This window comes from Myotis daubentonii, chromosome 11 (genome assembly GCF_963259705.1).
Source record: "Myotis daubentonii chromosome 11, mMyoDau2.1, whole genome shotgun sequence".
Lineage (NCBI taxonomy): Eukaryota > Metazoa > Chordata > Mammalia > Chiroptera > Vespertilionidae > Myotis > Myotis daubentonii.
In genome coordinates this window covers 34580610-34592822 of record NC_081850.1, presented here as the reverse complement: position 1 = coordinate 34592822, position 12213 = coordinate 34580610, and the positions used below count along the sequence as shown (strand labels likewise).

At 35.0% G+C, this 12213-nt stretch overlaps 1 protein-coding gene across 4 annotated transcripts in view; it reads right to left on the bottom strand.

Moving 5' to 3' along the window:
* RFX3 (regulatory factor X3) overlaps window positions 1-12213 on the bottom strand; it is a 289374-nt gene that overhangs the window by 33030 nt on the left and 244131 nt on the right. For all 4 annotated transcript variants that reach the window (XM_059656771.1, XM_059656772.1, XM_059656774.1 and 1 more), the window contains exons 9-12: window positions 11247-11359; window positions 7332-7447; window positions 6741-6895; window positions 2731-2828 (exon numbers count right to left, since the gene is read on the bottom strand). In XM_059656771.1, coding sequence (XP_059512754.1) covers window positions 2731-2828; window positions 6741-6895; window positions 7332-7447; window positions 11247-11359 — 482 coding nt within the window. The remainder of the gene's footprint in view (window positions 1-2730; window positions 2829-6740; window positions 6896-7331; window positions 7448-11246; window positions 11360-12213) is intronic.

The window sequence follows — 12213 nt, the reverse complement described above, 5'->3', positions numbered from 1 at the left end:
CACCTCTTTCCCTTCTAGATGTAGGCATGTTCAGGACTTCTCACTATTGCTGCTCCTGAGGTACTTTACCATTCCTTTTCTTTCTTTTTTTTTTTTTTAAATATATTTTATTGATTTTTTACAGAGAGGAAGGAAGAGGGATAGAGAGTTAGAAACATCGATGAGAGAGAAACATCTATCAGCTGCCTCCTGCACATCTCCCACTGGGGATGTGCCCGCAACCCAGGTACATGCCCTTGACCGGAATCGAACCTGGGACCCTTCAGTCCTCAGGCCGACGCTCTATCCACTGAGCCAAACCGGTTTCGGCTCCTTTTCTTAACTCTGTTCACGCCTTTGGAAGTAAACCCTTCTTGAACCCTCTTCAATTATTTTCCCCTCCAGATAGACCAGTGGTCGGCAAACTCATTAGTCAACTGAGCCAAATATCAACAGTACGATTGAAATTTCTTTTGAGAGCCAAATTTTTTAAACTTAAACTATATAGGTAGGTACATTGTTATTAACTTAATTAGGGTACTCTAAGCTGGCCTTTGCTAAAAATGTCCTCAATCTGATTGAGGTACGTTCGCTGAGGTCGACCCCTTCCAACTCTCCCATCCATACTTGTCTTGTATACTTGTTTCGTCTATCTCCTTTCCGAAAACCAACTTCTGCATATGGGCCACGAAGTTTCAATCGCATGTATGTGCGCGCCCGCACATGGTATTTTGTGGAAGAGCCACACTCAAGGGGCCAAAGAGCCGCATGTGGCTCGCGAGCCGAGGTTTGCCGACCACTGAGATAGACCATTTGTCTCCTGCTGCAAACCTGAATGAACCAGGTTACAATGAAAGAGATTAAAGATAATGCAAAAAAAGTCTAGATAAATATCTAAATCTCATACTCTTATAGAAACTTCTAACATGCACAGTAGATCTAACGAGCATTTACACATATTTATAGGAAAGTATGGCATGGCATTAAATCGCTATGAGTATAGAAGAAACAACTGGGTGAATGATAGAAGGTGTTCACAGGTCAAAGGATGCTCTATTTTGATAATGAGATTTATAGGACTATGTGGATCTTTGGGGAAGTTCACATGTCCTCAAAAAAAAAGAAAAAAGAAAAGAAAAAGGGATCTTACAATTTCCCCCCCCATTTCTGTAGTTTATATTAATCAAGTACATACTATGTGTCAGGCACTGTGTTAAGTGCCTCTAATATATTACCTCGTTCAATTCTCATAACCATCCTACTAAACACATATTATGAGTTAAACAGGTTAAGTAGTTTGTTCAAGGTTACAAAGAAACTATATTACAGTGATTGGATATGTATAACTCCAGGTGTTTTGATAACAATGGCCAGTTATAATCTCACTATTCTGTTCCCTTTGTCAGGGTAGATTGTCTTCATTAATTGAGTATTCAGCTAAAAAAATGCTACACATTAGTGAGAGAGAAACAGCAGAAGGTACCCTCCGCTGAGGTAAATCAAATCAAATCTGGAGATCAATGAAATGACCAATATTGCAGCTAGATTTCTACCACATCCTTTGATGACACTGGGTAGGCAGTTGCTTTCAGCTGTTTGACATACTGTTATGAACAGGATTGACTTTGCAAGTTGGAAAACATTCCTCTGGCCATCATAATCAAGTAGCACCCTCTTTGTTTTCCCACCTCGATGTGGTACTTTAGAACAGCATTGCCATGGAGCACTTTCTACAAAGACGAAAATGCTACATACATGATGCCAAATATGGTACCCACTATCCACATGATACTCTGGAGCACTTGAAATGTAGTTAGTGTGACTGAGAAACTAAATTTAAATTTAAAATTCAGTAACCAAATGTGTCTACCCCTACTTTATTGACAGCATATTCTAAAGTAAAAATCTAAGGTGAAATATCAATGAAATGTTTTTTTCTATATGTTTAGAATTAGAAAGTATTATTGTGAAACTTTAGTCAAAATAGGAAGAACTGGGAGCTACTTGTATTCCTAAATGAATTTGTCAGCTGGAAGAGCTGCAATCTATCAAGTATAGCCCCAAATTCAAAGATAATGTATGTTCTTGGAGTATGATAGTGGATATAGTCATTGACAAAAATACAGAAGTGTAATTTTTGGTATTAAAGTTTAGACAAAATTAGTTCAATTCTGTCATGGGGGCATGTTCACAGATGAACCTAAAGTGACACAGTTAGTAAGGGACAAAGTGGAGACTAGAATTCATATTTCTAGATAAATAATGAGATAATTGTTCACTTTAAGAAGTGATTACTTGATTTACAAAAGCACTCTCCAGCATTTAAAAAATACACCACAAAACATCCTAAAAAATGTAAAAGAATACCAATTTACATGAACTTTTCACAACACAATGAGCATAGATGGGGACTTAAAGAGTCTAAAAATCCTTTAAATGGGAACTGTTTAAACATTCTAGGCTATTCTTAATTTGAAATTAAGCAATCTGAAATATACACTTTAAAAAGGGCTTATAAATACACATTTAAAATGCTTCTCTAGTCTTTTGAAAGTATTATTATCAAACATACTTTGTGCAAGTTCTTTATCACATTGTTATAATAAAATACAAATATAAAATCAATTTTAAAATTGTGTATGTTATATTATCAACATTTTACATAGTGCTATTTCATAGGGCACATATAAAACTCATAGTCCAGAATAATTTCCTAAACACAAAAGAATATGCAAAGATATAAAAGTATACCTTGGTTTGTATCATTCTCTGTGGAATATTGTTCATGGCATTGGAAAGCCAACCTTCAAGGCTTTTTGCAAAATTTCGAATGGCTTGGGTCAAGGCACCTAAATGTCAAAGAATAAAGGCAAAATGAAAAAGATTCAAAAGAACATTAATCTGTAAGCTAGATTAAGGGAAAACATACATACACGACACATGAAATAGCACAGAACTTATATTGTCTTCACTGATGAGCCTTTATTTAACATTATTCCTAACCTTGAAAGAGCTTGAGAATTATATTTTGGGGGCTTTGTTTTTCCTTGCAAAGCGATTTTGTTCACAGGTACTAATGCTACTTGGTTGGGAAATGAAAACATTCAAACATTTTTACTTATAACAACATATACCAGTTGTGAATTTTCTATCTTAGACAAATACTTTTTATTTACAGCTCTGTGCTCAAAGCTTTTTTCCTTTACAAGTTCTTCATCTTGATTTTTCAAGTTCTTAACCTATTTTCCTTTTTTTTTTTTTAGTTAAAAAGAGGATCATGCAAAGCTTCTCTCTTTTTCTAAGCCTCTATTTACATTAGAACATGCCAGCTAGAGTAGTTTTCTCTCACTCTTGTTGAAAAATAAGGTAAAAATTCACATGGCCTAACTTGAAATTTTGGATAACTATTCTCCATTTCACTTGGCAGGTAGAGATAAAAGATCAGTGTGATAAAATTACTGTCACAAAGACCAATATTCTTAAGATATTCCTAAATTAGTCCAGTCCATACTTTTCACACATCTGTTAAAACCTGAAATAGGGGTAGGTTCCATGAGAGTGGCTTTTCATGGTGGCCATAAAGCGATTGGAAGCATCTTCAATTATCAGGGGTGACTATTTTACAAGAAGGGATATGTTTACTGAGATTGCTGCATAAGAGAAGACTGAATTCTTCTCTTGTTCAACAAGTAATTCAGTCAATAGCATTTCCCTTCATCTGTGCCAAAGTGGAGGGAGCAGCTTTAGACACTTACTAAATATTTGAGGCATTCACAGTTAAGTCTTTGTGGGTTCCCTATTGTATGGGTAGGTATTACAACCAGTAATACTGTAAGAAACAGAGAAGTTACATGTTTGTCCAAGGCTTCCCAAAATATTAATATTAATGATGAGATTAAGTTTCTCGGCTTTTCTCTTTGTGCTCAAATGAATCTTTCATGCTTCTCTATTACTTTTGTTAAAGCGCAGTTAGACAATTACTTAAGTTACTTGCAAATGATATAAATATTACTAATCCAATACTAAAAACAACTATCTTTAGACAATGACTTACTTAACTGGTCAAATGACAACAGAGAAACTGAAATGGCTAATTTTTTATTAGCAAAAACACTTGAGAAGTGCAGACCATGATGCAGACCATGAGAATAATCTGTTGGAAACACTGAGTTGGAAATTTGAGAACTAATCTCTTGAAATTTCCAAAGCTTCCCACTTTAGCCAAAAAAAAAAAAAAAAAAAAAAAAAAGACAGAAAAGTATTTTCCTGCTGCATTATGTACTAGAATCATGAAGGACAGGCATGAATGGACATGAAAAAGAGTGAAAATTAACGACGCTTTTTGAAACTCAGTAAAAGTTTTTGCAAGATTCAATTTGGCTATCTGTATTTGGCAGTTTTCTAAAATTAATATGTAACAATTATTTATTCTAAAAAAACCAAGACCCAGGAAAAGTTACTTTAAAACATTAATGAGTTTTACCTAGACAAATCTGATGTGAGGGAGATTATAAAATAAAAAGATATATTTGTATATCAGATGATTTTTAGTTTTTACTTTTTTTGTACTAAATGACATTTTGGCCATCTTTAAATAGACCTAAAAATTGTACATTTAAGTATTACCAGTTGAGTTCTTATACAATTCTTTGCACTTAACTTTTTCTTCATTTTCAGATAAATGTATTTTAGAATATAGTAGCTTCAAGCTGACTTTAAATTAGTATGAGATGCAGACTACTTTTGGGCTAAAAAAAGGAATCCCATCTGTACAGTAAGTGGTAGAGTGAAGTACTAGTAGCAACAAAATAACAATTTTTAAAATAAAGTTACGTTTTCTCTCTCTATGGTTCCTGTCAGATCAAATTGTGCACATTAACTTTGACAACTGTTCTCATGAATGGATGTTGAAATTTAAAATCTATTGCAAAGCAACTTGTTTCAACCCACTCATGATTAATATTAAGATGCATACAATCAGCAGATAGCCATCTAAACTCTATTTTAAGCTTTTTTTTAGGTTTTGTTATAGAATGGGAATTAAATTTCCAAATTTACTTGGCACATTAACGTATCTTGTAATTTCAGAGAAACTATGAAACTATACTTACGTAAAATTCCTGAGGTTGAGTTGTCTGCTGAATGTAGAGACAAAGTACTTGACAGAATAAACTGGTTTTTAAATCACAATTTAAAAACAAAGGTCAAATGTATTCTGTATTTAAATGGTGGGGCTTACAGTTAACTAAAACTGATGCATGATTTAAGTTAGGAAACTGGAATTTATAAGTTAAAGTCTTGTGAGGCTAACATGGAAATTTAAGATTTTAGAGTTATTTCATGAATATTGATGTTGTTGATTTGCCTCAAAAAAGAAAGTGCTCACTGACATCTCTTCTTATATCTCATGAGAGAAATTATATGTGGGTGGGAAGATGTCTAATGGGCTACCTATGCTACTTCTCTTAAACATCTCGAGAGATTATAACTCAGAGCACAGGGAGGAGATGAAAACAAGGAAAATCAGATTCTGAAACATAAATCAGTAGAGAATTTACACACTGATATTTTCCATGACAACATTATTTTTAATCAATGCTTAGGAACATAGTGCAGATAGAGTAGAAAACATTAGCAACTGATAAAAATGTGAGACAATGGCAGTTGGATTTAAAAAAAAATAAATTTCTATACAAATGTATGTATGTTCACTGATACTGTATGCAAATGTGTGTCTACGCATGCATTTTCAGGTGGTGAGGAACATATGAAGTAACTCATATCCTCCACTGTTACCTATCATATTTAGAAAAAAAGCAAGTATAAGTATACAAATGTTCATTCTTCACCTTTTGTTCTATTCAATTCTAAATATTGTCTGGAAAAACTTAATACAAATCACCTGTGAATGGTGTACTTGAAGTACACGGTCGCCCATTTCACAAGCGGAAAGACTGCTTTTACCTTACTAATGTCACTTTAGAGTGGAACTTCTGTCCCCAGTCTTTAAAAGTTAAGGTCACTAGTATGTGCTCATGAAGATGTAAGTGTAAAATCATTCCAATTGCCGCTAACACAAGTATCCATAGTGCCATTTATATTGACACTTGCAGAAAATAGCTTTGTTTGCTGCAAGGTAGTGTAAAAAGCAAGCATCACTTAATCCAACTTATCTATGTAATTCCTGTTTGCTTCATGGTGGGACTAAAATGCTTGCGTAGTAACATAGATTTTTCTCTCAAAATGCCAGTTAATCATTGCTGTTAAATGGAAACTGCATTTGTAGTTCAGAACATGATGTAGGTGACAAAGTAAATGCTTTTTATAAAAGAATTCAACTTCAGTAGAAACCAAGATAAATTCATTTCAAATCAAAAGCAACCATGAAAGAAGCTGGCCTAGCAATTACAGGTTTCAAAAATTTTGGCTTTAGGGAGGAAACTGTGTCCTTGGATAGAATAATTTGTACGTGCTTGACTGGCCTGGGAGTGTTCTTGCAATTAGTCATTGGGCTGTCACATCCATAGGTTAGCTTTTCTTTGAAAAAGAAAACTACTAAAGATTGAAAACCAGATCATTGTTCCTCTTTTACTACAGTTCTGCTCTAGGCTGCTTTCAGGCAATATTCTGTGTTGCATGTTTTCTATGTGGCAAATCTAAATGCAATTAGAATCCCTCTAGATTGCAATGTCACTTCCCAAAACTTCCTGGGTGGCATGTATGAGAACAAAAGCATCCGTACTTGTCTGCATTTAACTTACTAGGAATAGGTCTAAGGACGTCGGGGATGAGAATCTCCACCAAAGCCTGGTACATCCCATGGTCACAGTTACACATCCATTTCAGGATAGACTCATGTTTGCACAGAGTTATCAGCTTTGCTTTCGGAAGTCGACTTTCTATTTCACTCAGATTGCTGGGGTGAATAAATGTAGCAAATGAATAGATGGCAAATGAGGATAAAAAAGAAAATGGACTTTAAAAATCGTTTTAGTTTATCAAATATTACTGAGGTTAGAACTATACCACCATTGCACTGGTGCCATACGGCTGGATATATATAACATTCCCCCAGAGCTGCCTATGCACGTTAATACTTTCTGACGGTATGAAAGGCATATATGATACTAAAATCCATGAAGATGAAATAGCTCTACCACAGCCCCCCAATGCAATAAAATGGGAGCTACTGTACACACGTTGAAACCTCCAGAGAGCAGTTTGTGGCTTATTTCAATCCATTCATTTAATGTTATCAGGTAGGGTTCACAACTGGTATACATAGCTCTAATTTATTAACTGTGACATCTACTTAGCCATGAAAATGAACTGGAAAGTTTATTGATTCTGACCTTGATTCAGTAATGGTAGTGCCGTCAGTTGGAGTAGAGGGAGAATAGCGCCAGAATGTTTGCCACAATTTTTCTATCAGGCTAAACTGAAGATTCACAACAACGTCCAATATTGCCTAAGAAACAAAATGGTTATTGGTATACCTTACAATATTTCTTATGTGGAGGTGAGAGGAGAACATAATGTAAAGGGATTTAAATGGTAAAAATACCTTTGGGTTCATAACATGGTAAAACTGGACTAAATTGGGCCAATGGAAGTAGGGAAACGAAAGAGATTAGCTAAGGGGAAAAACAACTCTTAAGAGATTAGGCAGGATGACTGATAACCCTCCCATAATGGCCTCATATCTCACTCTTACTTTCACCTCTTTCCTCCCCCATGCTTTCGTCCCTCTTCTCCATTTTCTTCTCTTACTTTTCTTTCATTTTTTTCTACCCACTGATTCCCTCTGCCTCCAGGGTTGCTGCCATTCTTCATATTCTCAGAGCGAAGGGCACAAAACATAGATTCAATTCACGTCAGTCCTCACTGAGCTGACTGTGTCCCCTGGCCATCAAAGAGGCCGAAGTGAAGGGTGTGGGGGTGCTTGCGTGTGGCAGACAGAGCTAGGGCTAAAAGTAGCTCTGTCGAAGGCTCCTGACCATGAGTCCCAAAGTGTTCCCAGCTATGCAGAGGCTGGGTCACAAACTACAGTCAAGTCAGGAAGGCCTTCAGATGATCGCCTGCCGGGCAGAAGGAGAGTACAGCCAGCACCTCTCTTTGGTCACGCAATGCCTCCCATTCAATCCTATTCTGCGCATGCCCTTTTGAGAGCAGCTTTAAGAACATCCCCTTCTCTAATCTGGCGTCAGGGGCTTTACCTTCTCCTTAATTTTACCTCCTAGAGCCATTATCCAGCTCTAGGAGATTAATTTTATTTTGAGGATGGTAAAATTTGCCACTTCCATTAACTTCTGATGATCATATTTAGTTTTGCCCTGCCCTTGAAATTAGTTTATAAATTCACCTTCAGATAAAAGCAGTCATAAAAGAATAACTTGTGCAAAGAACACATGATTCTGTGATTATTTTGAGCATAAAAGATAGAAGTTGTCAATATAGTGTGTTTAATGTCCTCGGCATTGAGAATAAGGACAGCTGCCCAGTCAAGATCTACAAAATGCACATAAGCTAAGCGACAACAGAGGAAAACTGGGAGTCAATCTAAGGATTTCAGGCAAAAAGAAAAAAATATAATGTTATAATTCTGAAGGCTGTGCTACCTGTGTAGATTGACCTTATGTATGATACAGAGAATAAATGATGATCTACACAAAAAACTCTGAAAACAATTCAAATATTAAGCAAAATCTGTTTGGGACATATTCTGGGAACTAGTAGGAAAAGCTCCAAGTAGTCAGGAATGAAAATGGAGGAAAGGGGGCAAATCAGAAAATGGTATAAAATTCAAAAGGTTAGCGTACTCTTCTTCACCCTTTTATATCAGCAATAATAAAAACGCAAGTGCAAGCCCTGCCAATAAAGGGCGTACAGATGTCCCTCCTCCCTCTCAGAGGCAGGTAGAATCATAGCTGCTTTCTCAACTGCAGCTTAGGCACATTGCAAGAGAGTTCTATTAATGAAACAGCTATTAATATCTCACATAATACCTTCCATATTTATATCCATGAGATTGCTGTAAGAACACTATGTGTATGTTAAAAGAAAAAAAATAGTGTTGTAGCACATTATGTAGAAAATTATACTTGTTCCTTACCTAAAACTAGTGATACTTACACAATATCTTTGATAAACAAATCATGAGAATTCTAAATGATAGGCAAAATAGGTATGTTAAGCTTTCTTTAAAACATAAACTGTAGTAAACACGATATAAAATAAAGCAAGTAATTCAGTGCATCTTAAATTTAGTGACTCTTAAGTCAATCTCAAATGCCTTCAAAAAGGACATTCTTCGCAGTAGCCTCTTGAGGCAGTTTTACAAATGAATAAAACACGTATCCTTTGTCCAATCACCCATTTTCAAATATGTTCATATTAAAATACATATCAAATATATTTTAAAATAGTCCATGTTATATTGGCTTGGAGCAAATGACTCATGTGTCTGTACTTCAAAAGTTCGGAATTTTCACAGAAAAAAAATAGAATTTTTTTTTCATATTTGCTCCTATGCTCCATGGGAGATGGCATGAATTCTGGTAACTCTGAAATAAATTGGGCTCATTCTATAGACTGCACACATATTAATCATCATACATGTCTATCTCTCTTCATATAGAGTTATCCTACAAATAGAAATGTTGATGAAAATTTTGTAACCCAAAGAATATTTTCATTTTATTGGGGGAGGTTTTCACTTAGAATAATCTTACTATATATTCTTTAGTAATGTAAATAATATTGCTCCAACTTATACTTTGAATAAGTATGAGAAACTTAAAGAAATACAAATTATATTTGTGTAGACTGGTTTGCTTAAAGCAAGGTTCAGAGTACAGAGAAATAAGAAAATGGTTAGAGAATCTTCATATATATGATATACATGTAAAAAGAAATTTTCCCTAGATATACAAGTATCATCCAAAAATTCTCTAATACTAGGAAAAGCAGTAGTCAAAGAGAAACATATATTAAGTGTCTTTTATCATTGCAAGACATGTTGGGAACAGACTGGCAGGATATGCTGAAAACAATGTGGTACATGGCTTGTTAATAATGAGAGAGCTTGCCCTTGGTTGTTAATAATCTAGCACCCTTGACAAGCACTCAGATTTATTCAAGCAGTTCTTATTCCTGGAGAATGAAAAATCTGTGAATGCTATGAACTGAGACTCCTCACTATACTGCTTTGTCAGCAGTCAGGAGGACAGCCCGTGAAATCTAAAGGATTATCTTTTACTTATAAGTAGATCATAGATAGCCCTGGAATAAAGCTACCTAAATTCTAAACAGACTCCTCTTTCAAAAGGAAAGGCACTTATGAAAACTCTTCTTGTAATCCATCATTCCCTCGGTACTAAGTGAGCTGCAGGTACGTGTCATGCCTTGGAGAGAGTTCCCCTCCTGGAGACCATGTAGCCACTTCTGAGGAGGGATATTCAGAAAGGGGCAGGAGTAGGGATGCAAAATACCAAGAGGAACTTTAATTACCACAAAAACAAAACTGGAGCCTCCATGATCCCTGGAAGTGCTTTATTAAACATTTACAGAAAATATTTTTGATAGAAAATGGTGTAAAATTCAAAAGGTAAAAAAGATGCATTGAAAAATTAGGGCTCTTTCTCCTGCCACCCAGTCACCCAATTTCCTTTACAAAATCAACACCATTAACATTTTCATGTTTATTCTTCTGGAGAGATGTATATACATGCTGTTTTTTATTCAAATGATAGTATGCTATACACACTGCTTTGCATCTTGCTTTTTGTCTTTGAAAATAAGTTCTACGTTTGTTCTATATTAGTGCATTTAGACTTGCCTATTCTTTTTAATAGCTGCATAATATTTCACTTTATAGATTATACTATATTTTATTTATTTAGTTCCCTACTAGATATTGAAGTTATAACCAACCTTTTGCATTGGAAACAATAATACAGTAAATTAGTTCCCTTGTGCACTTATTTCTTCATCCATATGTAAACCTGTTTTCTAGGATAAAAACCTCGAAGTAGAATGCATCAAAGGATTCATTAGAATAGGCTAAGAAAATGGACAGTAAAATTCATTCTCCCTTTCCTATAGTCCTCACCTTTCTGCTCTGAGATAAGAAGATAAATTAACTTATAGGTGCTTAAAGAAATATCAACTAACTTATATGTCTCTTAGGAATAAGTCTGGTTACTTTGTTTTGGTAAGTTGGCTAGCACAACTCAGCAGGGGGTTGTACTATGTCTGAAAAGATTTACCTCACAGTGCTCTCGATAAAGACTCTGCAGTGACTTGATATCCTCAAAGGTAGTACCATCTGGCAGAGAAGAGATTTCAACTTCTCCAAACTCTGGGAGTGCTCGAGATGCATCTGTTACCAGGACAACACAACAGAATAAAGCTTTGTGGATGGTGCTAATTACAGATTAATGAAGGAAAGTTTAAGAAAACTAAAAAGGAAAAATAAATAAATAAAAGATCAGAGGCCCAAAGAGCAAGGATTTTTTATATTGCCACTAGCAAGCAAAACTTGGCAACATCGTCAGCTCAGAAGAATAGAGGGAACATAAAAATTTTGGAGAAACTAAATTTTCACTATTACTATATCCCATCATAGTGTCTTTTAATATAAGGCATATATATATATATATATATATGTATGTATGTATATGTGTATATATATGTATATATACACATACATACATACATATACACATATACATACATACATACATATACATACATGCATATATATATATATATATATATATATATATATATATATATATATATCAAGTTGCCAGAATCAATTTTGGTTACTTTTACTATTATGTTACTTAAGCATGTAAAAAATCTAGCTTTAAACTCATTATGCTCCAACTTCCTATATAATTATAAACCACAAACCTACAAAATAAAGACAACGAAAACTACAAGAATAACATTAAACTCAACAACATTAACTTGATGTGATGGATGATGCTGTTGTCCTGTATGGAACATGATTGAGGTACTGACTGCTGTGGCACAGGAACTTCTGAGTTTGACACGCTTATACCAGCAGGTATTTCCTGGTGGCTGGACCTCCCATTACACTTTTCTATATTCAGATGGGCTGTGAAATGTTCCTCCACACTGAGCACTGGGACAGCATTTAGCCTTCCCTTGGGATGAAGGCGTAATTTACATAGTAAGTCTCTGTTCTTTTCTCAAAGCTCTTATTAA